Consider the following 23,784-nt stretch of genomic DNA (forward strand, 5'->3'; position numbering starts at 1 on the left):
TAGTTCTTCTGATGCTTTGGATGGCAATGGGCTGGTAAGAAAAACTCAATAGAGGAAGGAAGGTTAAGAAAGTTACCAGGTTTAGTAGTTTAAAATCAAAGAACAAAGGTTTGGTATTTATTTCCCTGGACTACACACATTTTGGTTGCCCCAAACGTTAGACCTGTTTCTGGGTATATTTAACCTGCTGATTCCTAAAATTGCACCTGTTCTCCCCTACCTGCTCTAGCTTTTGAGATACAGAACATAATACTCTTCACTCTGCTCATCCCTAAAAAAATTAGAATAGTTATTAAATTCGTATTTTTAAGAATGAACAAAACATATTAAAATTAAAAGAAAAGTGTATTACCTGTCAATCCAATTAAATATTTATTACAGTCATAGACCAGCATAAGTGTACTACCTCAAAATCTACTTCTTTCATTCCAAAAATACAGATTTATGATACAAATGTTCCAGTCGTTTGACAAACCATATCTAAGAAACTAGAGCTGGTGTGGTCTGTCCAGTGAAATTTTCTGAATCAGTGCCCCAAATAACCCCAGGAACAGATCTAAAAATTGAGATTTCTTCTTGTTGGGCTGTGTTATTAATAAATTCAGATTAGTGGTGGTAAATCTTGATTTTCCTATTTCTCCAAAGATGCTGAAAACAATGCATCTCTTCTTTTTCCCATAGCCCCTGGGCCACTCAAGATCTCTCCTCCTCCCCATTGTGATAGAAAGCTGCAACTTTCATACAAAAGCAGTATAACTTGCAATAAACTATGGGGCTTTTCAGAAACTATGCAGCTTCTCCTGAGAACTGTGCATCTTTCAGCATGGCAAGGAAAGATAAAAGACTTAGGAACAGATTTCGCCAACAGGATAAAAAGTAGTACAGCTTCATTTTTCCCCTGTCAAATCAACATTGAACAACTGTGAAAGTCATACACATACTGAGGGTATTTATCACAGTACAGTTCACCTTCAGACTTTCCTTGTTGTCCTGGTTGCTTTCTACATGGGGTTTAATGCATGATACCATCTCTGTTCCTCAGATCACAATGTGATTCATGGCTGATGTTCTCACCCTAGACCAAGGATGACTCATAACATTTACATTGCAGAACATCCTGCATTAGTCACCTCTTGAATGGCCATTTTCCTCCATGGAGTTTTATTAACATATGATGCCTTCATCTTCCCTATTTCTTGTCCCACGGTGTGACTGAATGGGCAACCTTTCTCACCCAGACCAAGGATACACCTTTCCCCATTAAACTGTGCATTAGTTGAACCATCAAAGAATGCAGCTTTGGTAATTCAATCCAAGTTTTCTTACCTGCTAAATAACATTGCTTGCCTTCCTTTCCCCTTGACTATTCCAAATTCCAACTCAAATTGTGTGTGTCACACTGTGAACTCTTAAAGTCACTCAACTCTTCAGTGTCTCTCTCTGGCTTTCAATCATTTTTCTAACCAATGGTGCTGGATCATTCATCGTGTTGTTTGTATAGGAATGTTAACTAAACAAACCCCGAACCACAACTGAAGTGGACTTTTAAAAAACCTTGTCATCTGAGAACATATGTGTAACATTACAATCATGTACCTGAGAATCAAATCCCAAGGATGAGCAACTATCACAGCTGTAGAGATATGGCCTGGGAGACTTTCTGGGCCACATAAACTACCTTATATTCCTCACTCAGTCAGAAATAGCTAGAAATCTATCAGTGATGTTGAAAAAAAAACACAAGTATTTTATGTTAAATGGGAAAGAAGCCTAAAGTGAATTGCTGCTTCCAAAGTCTTCAAAGAGAACCAATTTGGAGAGGAGGGGGAGGGGATGATTTTAAAAAGCAGTCTGGAGAGATTGAAAGCCACACTTCACCCACCTCTGATGTAATGACACCAATTCATCACTCAGGTTATACCCACACTGTAAAATTATAGCAGTTTGACACCACATTAAATGCCATGGCTCAATGCTGAGATTTGTACTTTTGTGAGATATTCCCTCAAGATTGAGGCAAGTCAGAGGCTCACACCGTTCTGCTTTGGAAAAAACTCACCTAGAATACTATGTCCTCGGAATGTGGTGGAGACTCCTTCTCTGGAAGTTTTTAAGCAGAAGGTGGATGGCCGTCTATCAGGGTTGTTTGTTTCTATGTTCCTTCATGGTAAGGGGTTGGATTGGATGGCCCTTAGGGTCTCTTCCAACTTGATAATTCTATGATGCTACCCTTTTATGTCAGAGAGAGGAGCCCCTGGTAGCGCAGTGGGTTAAACTCCTGTGCTGGCAGGACTGAAGACCGACAGGTTGCAGGTTCGAATTCAGGAAGAGCATGGATGAGCTCCCTCTGTCAGCTCCAGCTCATGTGGGGACTTGAGAGAAGCCTCCCACAAGGATGATAATGCATCAAAACATCCGGGCGTCCCCTGGGCAACGTCCTTGCAAACAGCCAATTCTCTCACACCAGAAGCAACTTGCAGTTTCTCAAGTCGCTCCTGACATGACAAAAAAAGTCAGAGAGCTCTGGTGCCACAACAAACCATAAATTCTAGGATTCCATAAGAGCTATGGCAGTAAAAGTGGTGTCAACTCCTATAATTCTACAGTGTGAGAAGCTTCTCAGAAAACACTTATGCTGTGAGTTGCTGAGAAAGGTATATGCACAGCTGCTCCATTTGTGTCCTTCCTTTCCTGTCAGCTGTGATTATTGGGATATACATTTTGCACTTGGAGAGTAAGCACCTGGAAGTAAAATAAGGTAGGAAATGCCGATCATGTTCTCAGTTCAACTAAACATTTAAAGGTATTCATCTCTTTTGAGAACCAAGGTTGGCCTAAGGCAGTGGTCCCCAACCTTTTTTTTTTAACCAGGGACCACTATGACCAGGGACCACTCTCCAACATTAGTATCAAAAGAGTTATGAATCAGTTTTTGCTCAACTTTATATTTGGTTTGGTTATTTGGGGTGCTGATTCAGAAAATTGCATTGGATAGACCACATCAGCTCTGGTTTCTGATACAGTAGTCACCATACAGTAGTCACCATCTGCACGCCCACAGAAAACCATATTTAATAATCTGGAGCTGATGCGGTCTATTCAATGTAATTTTCTGAACCAGCATCCCAAATAACCCCAGGAACAGGCCTAAAAACAAAGACACCAAAGCGCCTGTACTTCCACGTGCCGCATGGAATGGCTCCACTCAGGGGGAGGGTGGAGGAGGAGGAGAAGCAGCAGCCAGGAAGCTTGTTGTCATGTATTTCGTGGGAAGTCAGCCTCTCCCCTCATTGTGTCAGCACTATAAGAGGGTATCGCGAGACCAGTAGTTCTCATTTCAACAGTGTAGTAACGGTGAGGCTGAGGACCATATTTTAGTTCTTGGGGACCACTAGTGGGAAACACTGGCCTAAAGGAACATACAGGGCCTGAATGCATTTGATAAAACTTTTATTCCTATACCATTATGCTTCTTATCAGTGATGGATACCTACCATAGCTCATTTTAGTGGACAAATTTGATATCCTTCCTTGTGCTAAGAAATTGGATGTAAAGGCATGCTCATATTAACCATGTTTAAGTTGCTCTTTACAAGAAGACACCATGGAGTGTCTAGCTGATTTCCCCACTTTCTATTATTATGTATTTTACTTTTGCTGGTGATGAAAAAAGTGCAAAGAAACTACTGAACGTTAAGGTCTTGATGCTGAAGTAGGAGCTTAATCTGAGTTTTCTGCCAGAAGATGAGAGACCTCTGTTGGAATACATTTCCTTGTTTGAAAAGCACAGGATTAGTTTTTTCCTTCTTTTCATTAAACCTGCATCAAATGAAAGACACTAATGAGTTGGAATGCTCTTGTCTCCTTTGCCCCCCAACATGGAAACAGAGTAAATATATTTTAAATGAGGCTGTTAATAAGACAGTGGTATTTGAAAACCCGGAATGCTGATTTGACAGAGGGAGAGATATTAGGCCTGAGAATAGCTTAGGTTTGTGCTGCAGGGCAGGATGTGAGAGAGACGCTCCTATGAGGCCCATTGCAAAAGGACATTAAAGGTGCCAGCGATCATTAATGAAGGATGCTAATGAGCTGGAACATTCATGTTCCTTTTGAACTAAGAAACAAAGTAAGCATGTTCAATAGAAGACTGAGATCAGGGAATATCATTAGTTGTGAGACACTTAACCCAAATTGGTCTTTATGTAGAGACACAGGAATTTTGACATTTTGACTTCAGCCATTTCCAAGCTCAACACCCTCAGGAAAGTATTGGGTGAGTAGAATACATCCAGCAAACTAGGATAATGAGAAGAGGAGAAGGAGGGAGAAGAGGAAGAAGAAGGGAATTGAAGAAGGTGAAGAGGGGGGAAAGAAGAAAATGGAGGAGGAGGAAGAAAAATAGCAAGAGGACTTACTTAGTTACTTACTTAGGTGATCCCTCATAGTCCAAGGATTATGGTCCTCCAAGAGTGGTAACCTGGGGGTGGATCCGTTGGTGACTGTGGAGCCCTATTCTTGATCTGCATCTTCTCCCACAGTGAGGGCATCTGTTTCCAGACGGAAGGCAGTCCTGGTCAGGGTTGGCTTGATGCACCTTCCTCTTGGCACGTTTCTTTCTTTCGCCCTCCATTCGTGCCTCTTCAAATTCTGCAGCACTGCTGGTCACAGCTGACCGCCAACTGGAGCGCTCAAGGGCCAGGGCTTCCCAGTGTCAATGCCAGAGTTTTTAAGGTTGGCTTTGAGCCCATCTTTAAATCTCTTTTCCTGTCCTCCAACATTCCGTTTTCCGTTCTTGAGTTTGGAGTAGAGCAACTGCTTTGGGAGATGGTGGTCGGGCATCCGGACAACATGGCCAGTCCAGCGGAGTTGATGTTGGAGGACCATTGCTTCAATACTGGTGTTCTTTGCTTCTTCCAGCATGCTGACATTTGTCCACTTGCCTTCCCAGGAGATTTGCAGGATTTTCCGGAGGCAGCGCTAATGAAATCGTTCCAGGAGCTGCATGTGACGTCTGCAGACTGTCCACGTCTCGCAGGCGTATAGCAGGGTTGGGAGGACAATAGCTTTATAAACAAGCACCTTGGTATCCCTACGGATGTCCCGGTCCTCAAACACTCTCTGCTTCATTTGGAAAAATGCTGCACTCACAGAGCTCAGGTGGTGTTGAAGCAAGAGGAGGAGGAGGAGGAAGAAGAAGAAGAAGAAGAAGAAGAAGAAGAAGAAGAAGAAGAAGAAGGAGAGCATGGAGGAGGAGGAGAAAGAAGGAAAGAAGGAAGGGAGTAAGGAAGAGGAGGAAGAAAAAGAAGGGAATGGAGATGGAGAAGGAGAAGAAAGAGGAGGAGAGGAAGAAGGAAGGGAATAAGGAGGGGCAAGACGAAAAAGAAGAGAATGGAGAAGGGAGATTTTTTTATCATGTCAGAAGCGAATTGAGAATATACTGCAAGTTGCTTGTGGTGTGAGAGAATTGGCCATCTGCAAGGGCGTTGCCCAAGGGATGCCTGGATGTGTTACCATCCTGTGAGAGACTTCTCTCATGTCCCCACATGGGAAGTTGGGGCTGACAGATGGGAGCTCACCTCATCTCATGGATTCAAACCACCAACCTTCATGTCTTCATGTCAGCAGTTCAGCCGGCACAAAGGTTTAACGCATTGTGCCACCGCAGCTCTGAGAAGGAGGAAGAGAAAGAAGAATGGGAGAGAGAGAGGAGAAAAATAATGGAGAAACATGGGGAGGAGTTGATAGTAGAAGTCATCTTAATATCTGTTAAGGTACACCAGAGAAAACACTGCATAATGTGTCATAATATGCTATATTGGTAGGATGTTTATACTCATGGCCACTTAATGACCTAAGTGCTGTATTTGCCAAGCCTCTGTGCCTCGGGAATTTGGGGAACTTGAAAGAAAATGGAGTGCTTATGTATGCAGTCATCTGGTTGTGCAGAGTATCACATGATGATTCCACACATCCAAGTACAAACGACCATCTGAAATTAGGCCTGGCTGAGCCAGCAGAGAATAAGCTAAACTGTTTGAAATAGACTCTTAGATAGTAATCAAATGGAGAACACATGCAATTATCCTGTCAGAATAAATGTTCAAGATCTAGTCTCTAGAGAGGAAAAAATCAAATGCATTGATTAAAAAGCATCTTTCATATCAAAGTGTAGCAGGTGAGATGCAAGGCTTTAAAAGATTTTATATAAAGCCACACATGCACTGTCAAGTAATAAGCAATAAGAAAAAATGTGTGTGCGTGGGGGGGGGGGGGGGGCTGAGACAGAGACAGAGAAAGAGAATGAATAGATAGATCCACTCCAGCTTTAAGTCTGTAAGTTCAGACTAAAGCCCAGGATGTGTTCACCACCCCACTGACACTGCAGCCACTACTGATATGTGTGTCTGTAAGTGTATACAGAGATGTTGAAATCTTCTCACAGAATATGAAACTTTCTAAAATCTGTCAAATATGTTCTGGAAATTAGGGACATGTTTGAAGAAAGTCTCAGATCCGGAATACAATATTGAAAGCTACAAGTGTAATGTAGAAATGTTTTAAATTGATTACATTTGACATATTGAAATCTCAGGGTGAGAGGCTGGCTAACGTAGACAAATAAGCACATAAATTACTTTCAGCAAGCACCAGTGGTTTTTTAAACAATGGCAAGGGGAAAAAATGCCCGGAAATCCAACTGCCCACAGAGAAGCCTTACAACCACCAATTTAGAGTCAAACTGAGCCAAGCAGAATTTATTCGTCACCAATGTCACATAAAAGGAATTTCCTTTTTTCTATGCAGATTATCTGAAAAAATCTATCTATCTATCTATCTATCTATCTATCTATCTATCTATCTATATGCTGATGGCAGAGAATCATCACTCTTCCAGATTGCTGCCATTCTATTCTGAAGGTGCGTGGTTGGCAGTAAAACCATCACTTGTTTATTTGTTCTGTTTTCCTCATTGGCCCTAGCATTTTGCCTCAGCCATGTCTTCATTGGCATGAACTCCAAGCTATCTTCACTGCCAGGTTTTTTTTTTCTTTTTAGTAACATGATATCATCTCAGTTCACTTTTTCCAAGTGCTCAATGCATGATTTTATCTACTATATATACCAGGGTACCAGGGGTCCCCAAACTAAGGCCCAGGGGCGAGATACGGCCCTCCAAGGTCATTTACCCAGCCCTTACTCAGGGTCAACCTAAGTCTGAAATGACTTGAAAGCACACAACAACAATCCAATCTCATCAGCCAAAAGCAGGCCCACACTTCCCCTTGAAATACTAATAAGTTTATATTTGTTAAAATTGTTCTTTATTTTAATTATTGTATTGTTTTTAAGTGTTTTTTGCACTACAAATAAGATATGTGCAGTGTGCAAAGGAATTCATTCATGGTTTTTTTTTCAAATTATAATCTGGCCCTCCAATAGTTTGTGGGACTGTGACCTGGCTCTCTGGTTAAAAATTTTGAGGACCCCTGATATATACTCGTGTGGAATATGGCCTCATGTGTAAGTCAAGGGCAGGTTTGAATGACAAAATTATAGATTTGCCTATGAATAAGTCAAGGATCATTCTGTGGAGAGAGAAAAGCACCAGCACTGTCTCAGCTGCTGCTGCTATTTCCCCACTCAGGCATTCAAAAAGTCCAGAAGCAGTACCACAACAGGGAAAGTAGAGCAGGTCAGTGCTTCTTTTAGGTTGTCCCTGGGTGAACATTCTACTCATAGTAGGGGATTATTCTTTTTTTGATAAGACTTAAGGTACAGTACTCACATTGACCTGTGGATAAGTTTACCCAGGCTTTTGGGGGTTTTTTTTAACTAATATTTCTAGACGTATGCATGTGTCTATAATTGGAATCCTCAAAACTGCGGACCTCCAGCTGTTTGGACCTTCAACTCCCAGAATTCCTGACAATTGAACAAGCTTGTTATGGCTTCTGGGAGCTGGAGGCCCAAACAGCTGGAGGGCCACAGTTTGAGGATGCCTGGTCTATAGGGTACTTCACAACTGAGTCTCCTTGCTATATCATATAAGTATCCCCCTGCCAGTGAAACCTGTTTATACTTGCATTTTTCAAGTCAAGAGAAAAGGATGTATTACTTCTGGGCTATAGATAATTCTTGTCTATGAGACCTGATTCCTGACACAGCCACACCTGCTTACCTATGACTTATCATGGTTATTCTCAAAATAAATTTCAGCTCAAAACATGCCTTGTAAGATGGGAGTGGTGGTGGTCATGGTCAGGATGATATTAAGGGCATCCTTCCAATCCTTTGACATTGAATTGGAAGAGCAGTTTCTGCTGGACTGCTCAAGCCAGTACAATTAAATGGCTCTGGTAAATTGGACAAGCAATGTTGCTTTATTGAAGAGGGTTTTTAAGCAGGGGATAGATGGCCATCTGTCAGAGATGCTTTGACTGTATGTTCCTGCATGGCAGGGGATTGAACTGGATGGCCCTTGTCGTCTCTTCCAACTCTATGATTCTATGAAGAAGAATGCTTTGATCTTGGAAGAAGGAAGGGAGGCATTTAAAAATCAGGTTTTACATTTCCTCCCTTCCTTCTCTGGAATATATACTGGAGTATACACAGCATATATTGAGACACACAGGGAACAGTTTCCTAGAGACATGTTAAGCGCCTTCAAAATTTGGGTGTGCTTTGAAAGTGGTTTAAGCTTGCACCTACATTTATTCATATCATGAAAGAACTCCATAGACCTCATCTTAAACCAAGTTTAAGTAAAGCATGGTCAATATGCTGCATGTGCCCTGTTTTGCCACCCAATGCCCTAGAATCCTCTCCCCTATTTTTTTTCGGCAAAAAAATGGTCCAGAAAACCAAAAGCAAAATCTTGTTGTAAATGCTTGGGATAAACCTGTGCTTGTCAACTGACACATGCAATCTTTCTAAGCATTTTATATTTTCAGAGTAAGATACACTGTAAGTCTGTATTTCTTGGGCATGGTTTTGCTTTGATTGTACAAAGTTTAAACTGCCACTAGTATAAATTCAGCCTTAAAAGTCCTATCTACTGCCTATTGTGCCTCTCACACACTAGATGTCACTGCATGACCTAAAATGTTTTCAGTGTTGATCTATTCCTTTTTCTTTCCCAGACTAAATATTCCATAAAACGGGGAAGGCATTATAATGACACCTTCAAAAAAAAGGGGGGCATGTATACAGAGTTCTGCTTTACATTTTCTAGTATAAATAACTCTGCTTGGTACATTTATCTTCATTTTTGTATACTTCATTTTGGCTAATTATTCTTCTCTCCAATTGGACTTTGAGAAACAATTTACATCATCTACAGTACATTTCAAAGATGATTGCTTTTCTTCATTAAATACTGATATCAGCAAGGTTAATTCTGAGATGCTTTCAGTTGTTAGACAGGAAAAGACTAATGATGGCTGACTTGGAGGATTATAAATTATATTTTATCTTGTGTATTGGACAATTGCACTACTCAAAAACTGAAATGTGGTACTCTGCAGAGAAAAGAGAATATATATAGAACTTCCATCTTTGTATGTTTGTTTTTTCCTACTTAGAGCAAATGTCCTTCTGCCAAGTCTGCAATGGTCACAAGGGACTAATGTCAGGTGAAATGTTCAGGCACCTAGGTGGAAAAGAGCTGTGCCAGATTGCCAGTGGCAACAGAACTGGGCTTGAGAGCTAGAAAGCCATGGCCTGAAGAACAGATTTTGCAAAATGATGCCAAAAGACGACATTTTAAAACATAAAGGACATAGATTTCTGGGTTCCAGGCACAAAAATTGACTGCACTGGGGGCATAATATGGATGCTGATTTTCTTCTTCAGTGAAGCAAGGAGTATTTCTAGCAACCTTTTTCTCAACATGAGAAAGTCTCCAAAAACTCTGCAGCTTTCAAATACAGGTCACAGTTTGTTAAAAATTCACATGGTGTTTTTTTCATGGAAATCTGTATTGTCTGCCCAGAAAATAATAATGCTGTGAAGTCCCAAAGAACCAAACATGTTCTTCTTCTTCTTCTTCTTCTTCTTCTTCTTCTTCTAACCAATCAGTATTTCACCAGCCTACATCTCCCAATATCCTTACTCCTTCACTACATCACCTGGGGATAAAGGGAGTAACACCCAAATAAAATGTCTGACCTGGTTGACCAGTTAGGAGCAAATCCTCAAATTCCATCCCTTTTGGTGCTATATACTAACAGTGGTGCCACTGCCATTGTGTCTGAAAGATCCTATGCCATTGTCACTCCCCACTACTGCTACTGTCCAAAAGCTGTTTGGCACACTTGGTCCAGCTCCTCTGCAAAAGCTTTTCTAATGTGAGAGATCCTCCCAGTGGCAGTGTTATGATCAGCATAGCTTTTCACCTCACAGGAACACAGGTGTTGCCATCACAGAATTTTATCACCATGCAATCCCATCACCATTGATAGGTTAGTGTCATGATAGAAACTGTGGAAGTCTCCCATTCTAATCCTAAAACAGATTATCCACAGTCTTAAAGTTATTGGGATTAGTGGATTTAATGCTTTTAGTTTATATTATGTGGCTGTGCTATTGTTTTATACCTTCTTAAGGTTATTGCAAAACATAATGAAATGTAATCCCTAATGCATTTTATTTTATTATTATTTTGTTAAACGAGGGCACTTGTGTTGTTTAACCAGATTTTCTATGGATGGAGGTTTTGCCTTTTGGAGCTTTACATTTAATTCATATTTAGTGATGGCTTAACTGGTCAGTAAATACCTTGCTAGGCCAGCAACTTGTGTAAATACATGTAAAGTTGCATCCACTCTCTGTTAACCTTTTTAAACAATTTTCCCTGAGTCCAAATCCAAGGGTTTGTAAGTAATAGGCAAGCTTCTGTGTGTGGATCATATGAATGAGAAAACAGTTCCTTAAACATTCCTTGAATTGCATTGTTAGGAGAGAATCCAGAATTCATGTCCTCTGTGAGATCCATGGGTTTATCCTAAGTAGCATCTGGACCCTCACAAGTATTAGACTACACTGTGGATATGGACTTCTGTGCTGAATGGAATCATGATAATCTTGATATTGAGAAACTCTACCGTGTTGTTCTTTCAGACAGATCACCCGACAGAGTTCAGCTTTAGGGAATTGTTGTGTTCTAACTGTTTCTTTGTCAGCATTTAATGACTGCCAATTGTAAGCCATCCTGAGTCCCCCTTTGGGGGTTGAGAAGGATGGGAAACAAATGCTTTAAATAAATAAACTTAGAGTCTCTGCAGGGATGGGAGTGGAAATTATTACCTTGTCATAGGAGTACTGATCCAGTGGGCTTTCCACCAGAAGCTCAAGAGCTTTCATTGCCTCAGAAGGTAATTCTGTCCATGTGAAACTGTGGGTAACATAGACCCCTTTTGAAATGGACAAGAATATCAAAGTCACATTGGAGAAGCTAAAACAATGGATAGAGAGACATAGTTTGTCATACATGGATAGATGAAATGGTGGATACTGGTCTCACATATATGAGGGCTGTACTGCAGCACCCTTCTATTTACATTCTTGTTTTTCAAAATTCTGTTTCTGGATAGATGTTTTACTCTCAGATCTGCCACAAAATTTGGGTGGCAGATCTGAGAATGAAGTACTTGCTGTTTAAGGCCCTGAATTTTAAACAGCCCTCACAAATACTGCCAGCTTCCCCCTAAACCTGTCTGGAGATCCTTGATATTTCCTGTTGATCTCCCATCCAAGGGCTAACTAGTGCCAACCCTGATTGGCTTCCAAAATCTGAGAAAATCAGATGTTTTGAGGCAATATGGTGACACAATTAAACAATGTATTTTGTTTTAATTGGTTATTTCTCCTTTTTGCACAAATGAAATTGCTCACATTGCTCATGCTTTTCAAAAAGAAATTTAAAAAAGAGAACAATGTAATTCATCTATTTATTTACCATAAGTTTCAGTGTGTTCTTTCAGTGCTCAGAAGAGATCTTCAGTAATGTGGGTTTGCTTATCTTTCAAGAGGTAATCAAACTTGAAATGTTGGACTCAAAATGTGTCTCATACATGCACATCAAGATGCTATTCACACATGTTACAGCTACATTACAAGAGATGGGCTATAGTTCTCAAAAGCTCCTAGAGTCATATACTGTATCTGTCAATTGTTAAAGACTTTTTGTTTTTTCTGCTCCAGCAGACTAACATGGCTACACTTTGGAGAATATTACAGCTCAATTTCTGCCAAATACTCTACCATCTTCCTACAATGCAAACACTTTCAAAATATGTATAGAAACTGAAACACGTTTGCAGGCTGAAATTAAAATACAGTACCCAAATGCTGATTTGCTTATCTAGTCACATTAACAACTCCCTTCAAGCTCCTCCTGACAGATATGAATTCTTGCCCACAAAGTTAAATAATAATTTTATTCTCGTATCCCACTACCATCTCCCCGAAGGGACCCGGGGCAGCTTACACACAGCACAAGGAGTCCAAAAACAGAACATAAAAAAGACAGAAATGAAAAACAAAACAAAAAACATTTCTTCTTATTTAAACAACTTATAATTTATCCTACTAGCTAAAATCATTTAAAAGAAACTTAAATTTCAAAGTCCACAATCATTACCTTTCCTTTTTTTTCTTTTTAATGATTTTAATGGTTCCACATCCTTTACAGACATCTCTAGGTATCTAATCATCATTATCCATTTCAGCTACTATATATATATATATATATATATATATATATATATATATATACACACACACACACACACACACACACACACACACACACTTTTAAATGCATGCCACTACAACTTCCTTATCATTACAAGTGGCAATTGAGTCTCAACATCCTGCAAAATGCTACCCATGATCCCCAAACAGTGCAAAATATATTTTGCACTGTTTGGGGATCATGGGTAGCATTTTGCAAGATGTTGAAACTCAATTGCCACTTGTAATGATAAGGAAGTTGTAGTGGCATGCATTTAAAAGTTCACATTTTTAAAAAACCAATACAACTCACCAAGATGTGCACCATTTGAGAGTCATCCCTTTTGTTCTTTTTGAAAACATTTGAAAAGAGCAGATGTGTATGTTTGATCTAATTTTACTCCTTTCAATTCTATTTCCCAGTCTGTTGGATAAGCAGGCTCTGGGAATTGATTAGTCTTCCTGCTCCCTGCACTTAATCCAATTGCCATCCCTTCATTTGTCTTCTTTCTTGACTGGGAACTTGGCACACTGCTTTTACCAGAGTTGCCTGGATGCAGATGGGTAGAGAAAAAGGAAGCAGGTGTTGCTTGAAATGTATGGAACCATCTGGCACATGATTTGGCAACTAGCTAATAGATGAGTCTCAGAAAAACATTTACACCTAGCTAGATCTTGCTGGTCTTCTCTTTCCAATCCCTATTTGTCAGTTTCCCAGACAGAAGCTGTGGTGGTGCAATGGGTTAAACCCTTGTGCTGGCTGAACTGCTTACCTGAAAACCTGAAGGTTGGCGGTTCAAATCTGCAAGACGGAATGTGCTCCCGTCTGTCAGCTCCAGCTTCCCATGTGGGTCACGAGAGAAGCCTCCCACAGGATGCTAACACACTCTGGGCAACGTCTCTGTAGATGGCCAATTCTCCAGAAGTGACTTGCAGTATATTCTCAATTTGCTTCTGACATGATAAAAAAAAAAATCCAGATTAGACAATTGGGAAAAAGAATTGTGTTTCCAAGCTACAAATCTCCAGTCAGCCCTTTGAATGGAAAACATTGGAATATATTTCTGCCAGTGTACACTCAATTTTCTGGAGACTTCTCACAAGATCTGTTCATAGTAGGTGAGGGCCACATACCTTGGGGTGGTAGTCAATTTGGAAGGACAGTGCAAAAATATAGTCAGCTGTATCAATCCCAATCTCTGTGTGCAGAAGGATGTCCTGCTTAGCAAACTAAACCTCTCACCTCTGCAGGAGTCTCCTGTATACCATGCAGCTGTGGACAAGTCTACATAGGGACCACCAAATGCAGCATTGCCCAAACACGAATCAAGGAACATGAATCATAGAATCATAGAATCAAAGAGTTGGAAGAGACCTCATGGGCCATCCAGTCCAACCCCCTGCCAAGAAGCAGGAATATTGCATTCAAATCACCCCTGACAAATGGCCATCCAGCCTCTGTTTAAAAGCTTCCAAAGAAGGAGCCTCCACCACATTCCGGGGCAGAGAGTTCCACTGCTGAACGGCTCTCACAGTCAGGAAGTTCTTCCTCATGTTCAGATGGAATCTCCTCTCTTGTAGTTTGAAGCCATTGTTCCGCGTCCTAGTCTCCAAGGAAGCAGAAAACAAGCTTGCTCCCTCCTCCCTGTGGCTTCCTCTCACATATTTATACATGGCTATCATATCTCCTCTCAGCCTTCTCTTCTTCAGGCTAAACATGCCCAGTTCCCTAAGCACTGCAGACGAATTCAACCAGAGAAGTCAGCCATAGCAGAGCACTTGACGAACCAACCTGGACACAGCAGGCAAGGACCTCTGTAGCTGAGAATTCAAAAGGCCCTACCCTGAACTATATTTCCCAGAATTCTGCAGGTAGCAGAAGCCCAAAATGTGAGGCTGTCTGCTTTAAAGCCCTAGTGTGATGAAGCAGTTAGAGCCTTATCACACAAGGCAAGTAAAGCAAAACTGCATCAGGGTAATATTGCCTTTATTGGTGGTTTACTGCATGATGATGTTGTTCTGTAGTTCTGCCATGGAAGGTGGTCTTAAAAGTGAGTCTTTCTTTCTAGCTGGAAAAAAGGCCTACAGTATTAAGGAGGTCCTTTCCTGCTTATGTTGCACAATCAATACAAATGCAAAAGTTCAATTGCACTTTTACTTCCATTTTGGGTGGTCATGAACGATATTGTGAGCATGCTTTGGGTGAAAAAACATGGTGATACAAACAGTAGCATCAACTCCCAGAGGGCTACATTCAGCTCTGAAGGACAGCCCTTTCCTCTAAGGATTGGAGGAAGTTCAAGCAACTGGGGTTTGGGGCAGATGGATCAGGTAGCATGACAGGTTGTATGTTCTGAACAGCTCTTGCTCCTGTGCTTTGATGGGATTAAAGTTTGGGGGGAAAACAGTGCTACAGCACTATAATGCTTTAGTGCAACAGCACCCCCTGTGGCCAGAATCGAGCACAACCTCCAGGACGCCGAAGTTGGGAATAATGCTGACATATACCTCTATCTGTTGTCTGTCCTGTCAGTTTAATGGTATTGAACATTTTCTGTGTATGTGTTCTGTGATCCACCCTGAGTCCCCTTCAGGGTGAGAAGGGTGGAATATAAATGCTGTGAATAAATAAATAAATAAATAAATAGCATTATAATACCATGAAGGCAATGAGTGTGTGTGTGTGCATGTGTATGTGCCAAATAATGGAAGGGGGAAAAGATAATGCCATGAGGGATATAGTAGACAGGCAGTTCAAAATATTGTCTGCAATATGCTTTAGTGCAAACAGATTCTACAATCCCACAATAGTTCTGAAGATGCAATAGGAAAGAATGCAATCTTACTTGAATAGCATATTACAGCCAATGCAGTTGTAGTGGGAGAGGAGGCTCATACTGAATTAGGCTCTTAGTTCAACACTCAAACCACTACACCGCACTGGCTCCTTCAGGTTTGATCCATGCCTACCAGACTAAGTATTAAATGTGGCTGTGGTATTATGTATTTAGCTTTGGATATTTGAAAAAAATATGTGTGTGCCCATGTATCACTTCTGCTATATCACTTTGCCATTAGACTGGTAGGTATTGTTCATAATATTTAAACCCTTGGTGTGACTGACATTACAAATATGTCACAGAGATTAGGATTTGGCATCTGGGCCATGCTACATGCTAGCCATAATCCTAAAATAACGTTTTAAAAGCTGAAACAGCTGTTGCTCTTGTTAAAATCATTTACACAAAGGATATCTGATTAAAACAAAATGGGACACCACATTTTGATTCAGGTGAAATGTGCATCTACTATATTGTTGATTAATAAATACATTAAAATGCTTTTAATCTGCTTTTTTAAAAGTAAACTTTCCAGTCAGTCTAAATATTGACAACTTACAGATTTTCAGCCATTTATGTGTATAGCAGCCTCCCATATTATTATTATTATTATTATTATTATTATTATTATTATTAACTTTATTTGTACCCCGCTAGCATCTCCCGAAGGACTCGATGCGGCTTACACGGGCCGAAGCCTCAAAACACAATACAATAGAAAATATAACACAACAATAAACAAGGCAAATCAAAACAATTAAGCAAAGTAACCACAATGACAATACATCAAGACACTATTAAAACTGGTTCGGCCAGCGCAATGGGGTACAGGGTTAAAAGTGCTGAGATGGCAGGAGGAACGTAGGATTTAAGTGCGGTGTGCAGCAACATTAGTTGTGCTAAAGTGCATCTAGGACTTGGGATGGGGATTCCTAATCTGCGAAGGCACATCGGAACAGCCAAGTTTTTAGGTTCCTTTTGAAAACTGCAGTGGAGTACAACACCTAAGCTGGGAATGATAGAAGTTGTGGTTCAATAATTTTCGAACAAGTTTGGTTTGGGAAAGCTGGGTTTTTGTATTTGTTTTTTTCATGTCAGAGGCAACTTGAGAAACTACATGTCACTTCTGGTGTGAGAGAATTAGCCGTCTGCAAGGACATTGCCCACGGGATGCCTGGATGTTTTACTATCCTGTGGGAGCCTTCTCTTATGTCCCCACATGGGAAGTTGGAGCTGACAGATGAGAGCTCACCCCACTCCCCAGATTCAAACCACCAATCTTTCAGTCAGCAGTCCTGCTGGAACAGGGTTTAACCCATAGCGCCACCGGAAAGCTGATATGCATTACCTTAAGGTGCATCTACACTTGAAAATAATGTAGTTGACATCACTTTAGCATCATGGGAGACTTAGATTTTCAGTCTTCTCTGAAGACTTCTCTGGTGAAGTTTGCTTCATCAAACTACAAATCCCAGAGTTCACTAGCATTGAGCCATGGCAATTAATGTGATGACGAACTGCATTTACATCAGACTGCACTGAATGTATTGGATATTACTACTGAGTAAATATAGAAAAGATTGCCGTTATTGATTCAGGAATTGAAAGATTTTTCTAAATGTTCAATGGCAGCACAATAACTGCTCTCCTATCATTATGGAAGGGGCTGCAATATTGTTGTTGTTTTAAAAGAAATACTTTTAAATCTAACCAGCTAAAATTAAACTATTTTTTTATTTTAACAAGAAAGGAAATATTATTAATCAGATTTTAAAAGAGATCATACACTGTAAAATCTCCTCTATACAAGGCAGGCATCATAATTGTGAAAACCAAAATTCGATGTGGACGTGAAAAAGCTCTGGAACAAGAAGGGGAGACAATTTTAAAAATTCAATCTCTTCTATGCAACTTGAAAAAAACCCCCTCTGTAACTTGGAAGATGCAAATATCCATCACTTCAAAGCAAAGCTGCCATTCTTTAAAGGTGAACCCATGTGCTTAAACTTCAAAAGGAATACTGAAGTATAAAAATATACCATTGAATACTAAAATTAGGATTGTCCATGCCATTGTATTTCCCATTTCTATGTATGGTTGTGAAATCTGGAGAGTGAAGAAAGTTGCTGGGGAGAAAATAATCTCTTTTAAGTATGGTGCATGAGAAAATTTCAGCAGATATCATGGACCGGAAAAAAAACCCCTAGAATAAAGCCCAAACTCTCCCTAGAACCCAAGGTGGTCAATTCGAGACTGTCATAATTTGGACATATCTTGAGAACACATGACTCACTAGAAAGGACAATAATGCTTGGGAAGATAGGGAACAGTAAGAAATGAGGACTCCTGCATTACAGGTTGATAGGCTCAACCAAGGAAACCACGGTTCTGAGTCTGAAAGACCTGTGCAGGGCTGTAGGCGACAATGTGACTTGGAGTTGTCTCAGTCATAAGGCCATCCTAAGTTGAAATCAGATAGAGGGCAGCTAACAATAATTTATACCTGACCATAGGAGCTCCCTGTGGCGCAATGGGTTAAACCCTTGTGCCGGCAAGACTGCTAACTGAATGGTTGACAGTTTGAATCTGAGAAGTGAGGTGAGCTCCCATCTGTCAGCTCCAGCTTCTAATGCAGGGACATGAGAGAAGCCGCCTACAGGATAGTAAAACATCCAGGTGTCACCTGGGCAACATCCTTGCAGATGGCCAATTCTCTCACACCAGAAGCAACTTGCAGCTTCATGTCAGGAGCGACTTGCAGTTTCTCAAGTCGCTCCTGACATGAAAAAAAAATTCTGACCATGTCAGAAATTCTATATTTTGTGGGTAAAATGGAAAATCTCAATTCTAAGGACACTTGCTTTGCATTATTTTATATGCAGTTCATGATGAATGAACAACGTACCTGGACAGCATATCCCTTGGATCCCCTGACCAGATACATTACATTGCTCTCTCACCCAGTGTTTTTAAACTTTTAATCCCTGCAACCGGCCCTGCCCATGTGATCAACTTTCTGTGTTCAAACATTGTGATTTTATATTGTCTGATATGTTTATTTATATTCTTTCGCTTATTTTATTTCCTTATATTTTATTGTTGTATTCTTATGTGTATATTTGCATTGTTGTATTGTTGCCGCATGTAAGCCGTCCCGAGTCCCCTTGGGAAGATGGTGGCATGGTATAAATAAAGTATTGTTGTTGTTGTTGTTGTTGTTATTATTATTATTATTATTTGAAACACAAGTTGAGTCCACAGCAAACAAGACCACTCTGCTGGCTGTTGTATTGGGTCACACGTCAGATACTTCCTAAGTGTCTAGGACTGTGTGATGTATTGGTGAATAATGCATGCAGATCCCAGTAAGGTGGCCTTCTGCAGCTGGCAGATGGTAATTTTGTCAGCGCCGATTGTATTTAAGTGCAGGCCAAGGTCTTTAGGCACTGCACCCAGTGTGCCGATCACCAGTGGGACCACCTGTACTGGCTTGTGCCAGTCTTTGCTGTTCAATCTTCATATTGTGTCAGCTTTTCCAGTTGTTTCTCTTCAATTCTGCTGTCACCTGGGATTGTGACATAGACAACCCACACTTTGTTTTTTAACATGATTGTGAGGTCAGGAGTATTGTGCTCCCAAACTCTGTCTCAATTCGGAAGTCCCAGAGTAGCTTGCTGTGTTCATTCTCTGTAACTTTTTCCGGCGTGTGAATAATAATAATAATAATTATTATTATTATTATTATTATTATTATTATTATTATTATTATTATAAAATGGTAGTTATGAGGAATCTGGGCCCACCAGATCTTGTTAGGACTTCAACCCCATCAACCTCTGCTCATGTGGCCACATTTCAGAGATGGTAGGGAACTTCAGTTCAACTACAATACTTCAGGTTTCAACTAGGGCTCACGCTTGATTTTCCTAATATAGTTTGTTAACTTGATATGAAGAGAGGAGTAATCGTCATTACAAGAACAACTGGGCAGCGTATCCCTTCGTGGCATTGTGTGTACCTTGCTTGTATTGCACGTACCAGACCAAATGCAGGCCAGCGCCTGAGGGGCACAGAGTAGGAAGCCCAGCACCCTGGATTTCAACGCCCACCGCCAAAACATTCGTGTGAGCAACTTTGGGCGGGAATGAATGCCAGGGTCGCGCGTGCTGAGGGCGCATCTATACCGCAGAAGGAGTGCAGTTTTAACCCCGGGCGCCCTGCTCTGGAATCCCGGGTTGCGCGTTGTGGCGCGCGCAGGACAGGCTCTTGGGCAATGTTGCGACAGCTCCCAGGAGCCCAGAGCATGAGCCTGAGCGAGTGTCCGTGGCGTTCATTCTACCTCTTGTTTTACTGGGACCTATTTCCTTTCTACTGTATTGGTTTCCAAAGCGCCCCGCGTCACCACTTGCGAAGCACGAGGAAGACCAAGGAACAGAGGGGGGGGGCGTTAGGCGGTGTTCAAAGGGAGCAGGGGGCGGCTGCACTGAGGAAGAGGAGGAAGAGGAGACCTGCCGTGCCTTGCCCTCCCCTTTCCCTCCCGCGCCACCCCTGCCCCTCTTTCAATAAAGCCGCGTCTTTCCCCTCTGCCTTCGGTGCTGCGCCCTCGAGGTCCTTCTTCCGACAGACAAGAGAGAAGCGAGAGTGCAGAGCCCAGGACAGGGGAGGAGGGAAAGCAGGGCAAGGGACGCCTCTGGCCCGCACCTCAGGGCACAAGAGAGGGAGAGGAAACAGGGAGGAAAGGGAGATAAGGGAGAGAGAAGGGGGGGGGGGAGACGGGAAAGTGTGTGCAAGGGACGACAGGAGAAGAAAGGAGGAGAGAGATTGTGTAAGGGACGCCTCTGGACACAGAAAAGAGAGGAGAGGGAGGAAAGGGAGAGAAGAAAGGGGGAGAGAAGGGAGCGAGAGAGACGGGAGAGTGTGCAAGGGACGCCTCTGTCCCGCACTTCAGGAAACAGGAAAGAGAGAGGGAGTGAAGAAGGGCGAAAGGGAGAAAGGGGGGGGGGGGGTAGGAGAGAGAAAGAGAGACGGGAGAGAGAGAGTCCAAGGGACGCCTGTGTCCCGCACCTCAGGCATAGGAGAGAGGGAGACAGAGCGGAAAGGGAGAAAAGGGAGAGTGAGAGAGAGAAGAGGGAGGGGGGAGAGATAAGAGAGTGCAAGGGACGCCTCTGTCACAGGCACAGAGGAGAGAAAGGAAAGGGGAGAGAGAGAAGAGGGGTAGAGAGGCGGGAGAGTCAGAGAGTGCAAAGGACGCCTCAGTTCCGCAGCTCAGGGCAGAGAAGAGAGAGAGAGAGAGAGAGGAGGGGCCCAGAGGGGGAGGGGCTCGGGCGCGCGAATCCTTTTGGCGCCCTCTCCTTTGCCCAGGAGCAGGAGCGAGAGGAGAGAGCCACCGCCAGGCGAGGACTCAGGAGGAGGAAGCACCTTGCAGCGGGACTTCTCCCCGGCGAGCCCCTTCTCCACACACAGCAGGAGGGAGAGAAAGAGAAGGCAGCGAGGGAGGAGGAGGAGGCACCCGTGAAGGCACCTCATCCCCACGCGAGTCTGCCCCGCCAGCGGACATAAGCGAGCGAAGAGGGCGAGGAAGCGAGCGACCCCTGAAGAGGCGGAAGGGGAGAAGAGAGCAGGACACCGCGAGCGAGACCCACGAGAGTCCCTTCAGGGAAATCCGCGGAAAGTCCTCTGACTGGCTGGGGAGGAGGCACCTGAGGCACACGCGAGTCCCTTTGGGCACAGAGGGTGCTTCGAGAGGCGGGAACTCGGAGCGGGACTGACTCCACAGTTGAAGGAGAGGAGAGGCCCGTGAGAGGGACAGCAGCGAGAGAAGAGAGCGCTTACAGAGGAGAGGAACTTGCCCCACAGTTGAAGGGAGAGGAGAGGAAGCCTTGAGAGGGCTCTCTCTCTCTCTCTCCCAGGCGCCTTGCCCTCCTGGTCCTCTTCCTCCTCCTTCTGCCCGCCGCATGAGTCTCTCTGGGCCGGTTCCCCGCTGCCTCCCGGTGCCTCCCGCCCCGTCTCCTGGTCCTTCTTCCTCCTCTTCCTCTTCCCTCGGCCATGAACGGCTCTTCGGCGTGGGCGCCGCTGGGCAACCAGACGGAGGCGGCGGGCCTGCTTTGGGCGAACAGCAGTGAGGCGCTGGGCCGGGCGCTGCGCTCCTCCTTCACGCCGCGCTCCGTGGTGAGCGACGACGGCTTCGTGGTGGCGGCGCCCGACGAGCGGAGCCTGTACATCATGCGCGTGGTGCAGATCGCCGTCATGTGCGTCCTCTCGCTCACCGTCGTCTTCGGCATCTTCTTCCTCGGCTGCAACCTCCTCATCAAGTCCGAGGGCATGATCAACTTCCTGGTCAAGGACCGGCGGCCCTCCAAGGAGGTGGAGGCCGTCGTGGTGGGGCCTTACTGACCCCGGGCTCGTTGCCTTCTCCTGGGAGGACTCTTCGGGGGAGAGCCGAGGCACCGGCGCCAGCCCCATCCTTGCCCTCCTGCAGCAGCACCATCCAAGGCATTCCTGCGCTAAGTAGGAAGCTGGGCGTTTGACTGCTTAAATGGGGGTGGATAACAAGAGTTTTCCCCCTCTTCTTCCACTCAACCTCTTGGGAAGTGAAGGAACGTTTCTGGGACAGAGTTAGGGGAAACCAGGACTGACTGGAGTGGAAGACTGAAAAGACAGAACTGTGTGTATGAGAAAGTCATGAACGCAGCCAGGAAGCCTTTCCATCTGAATTGTGGGTTGCTGTGAGTTTTCCAGGCTGTATGGTCATGTTCCAGAGACATTTTCTCCTGACGTTTCACCCACATCTATGGCAAGCATCCTCAGAGGTTGTGAGGTCTGTTAGAAACTAGACTCTTCTCTGTGTAGTCTGGCATGGTGGTTGTTAGAGTGGTCCAGGATTTCTGTGGAAGGCATCCTCGGAGGTTGTGAGATCTGTTGGAAACTAGGCAAGGGAGGTTTATATATCTGTGGAAGGTCCAGAATGCTACAAAGAACTCTTGTCTGTTTGAGGCAAGTGTGAATGTTGCAATTGGCCACCTTGATTAGCATTGTATAGCCTTGCAGCTTCAAGGTCTGGCTGTTTACTGTCTGCGAGAATAATTGCTGAGAGGTGCTAGCTGGCCCTGATTGATTAACATCTGGAATTCCCCTGTTTTCAGAGTCTTGCTCTTTATTTACTGTCCTGATTTTAGAGGTTTTTTTTAATACTGGTAGGCAGATTTTATTAATTTTCCAGCAGACCTCACAACTTCTGAGGATGCCTGCCAGAGATGTGGGTGAAACATCAGGAGAGAATGCTTCTGGAATGTGACCATGCAGCCCGGAAAACTCACAGCAACCCAGTGATGCTGGTCATGAAAGCCTTCGACAACAAACCTAAATTGTGTGTCTTGTAAATATGGTAGCAATGTGAATGCACATGGAGGAAACATTCCCAACTTTGCTGCTTTGTTTTTAAAGGGAGAGGGGTGGGGGTTGTTGACAGTGAAAAGGAGATGGAGTCAATGGATCCTGGAGTTGATTGTAAAACCATTCCTCTCTCTCCTGTAAAGAGTGTGAATGTGAAGGGTAGGGCATGCACATCATCCATCAAATTGTGGTGCTTTTGGGGTGTTTGTGTCTGTGTTTTCCTCTTAGATCCAGTTTTCAACTCGTCTGCGACAGGAATGGCAGTACCTCTGTTGTCCCAATGACATGGTTTCTGAACCATCTACTTTCTACTGTAACTTTCACCTTTTGAAACATGTATTCCATCGGGGTCTGGTTTGTATTTTGTACCGATCACTTCTTGACGCTTATTTGCTGCTGCTGCTGCTAAAAAAAAAAAAAGCCCATGTGCTTGACTGCTGCACCCGTGACTTTATAAATTTCACTGGTTTACATTGCCCAAAAAAGTGCTCTGATGGTTCTTTCTTTCTTATTTAATTTGCTTAATAAAATCTATCTGAATCTTCTTTCCTGTGTCAGTTGGTATAGCCCTTCCATTGAAACTCACACACTTTGGGCAAGTTGTGCTGAACATCTGGAGTATGAAGGGAACTTTTGCATGTATAGTTCACCTACAATTAACAGGTAAAAGCTCTTTGACATATAAAAGATGAAAGTTCCAAAGTATAAGGGTTTTTTTCATGTCGAGAGTGACTTGAGAAACTGCAAGTTGCTTCTGGTGTGGAGAATTGACCATCTGCAAGGACATTGCCCAGGGGATGTTTGATGTTTTACTATC

At 43.0% G+C, this 23,784-nt stretch overlaps 1 protein-coding gene across 1 annotated transcript; it reads left to right on the forward strand.

Annotated features, from left to right (window-relative positions):
* Nucleotides 1–20,450: 20,450 nt before the first annotated feature.
* On the forward strand, nucleotides 20,451–23,512 carry RPRM (reprimo, TP53 dependent G2 arrest mediator homolog). Its single transcript, XM_060777094.2, has one exon. It carries the CDS (start codon nucleotides 21,621–21,623, stop codon nucleotides 21,966–21,968), a length of 348 nt encoding a protein of 115 aa, XP_060633077.1. The 5' UTR covers nucleotides 20,451–21,620; the 3' UTR covers nucleotides 21,969–23,512.
* Nucleotides 23,513–23,784: the final 272 nt, after the last annotated feature.

This window comes from Anolis sagrei, chromosome 1 (genome assembly GCF_037176765.1).
Source record: "Anolis sagrei isolate rAnoSag1 chromosome 1, rAnoSag1.mat, whole genome shotgun sequence".
In the NCBI taxonomy this organism is placed as follows: Eukaryota; Metazoa; Chordata; class Lepidosauria; order Squamata; family Dactyloidae; genus Anolis; species Anolis sagrei.

Bases quoted from the DNA above. Each gene is read 5' to 3' on its own strand.
- RPRM (XM_060777094.2), top strand. From the start codon at position 21,621: ATGAACGGCTCTTCGGCGTGGGCGCCGCTGGGCAACCAGACGGAGGCG.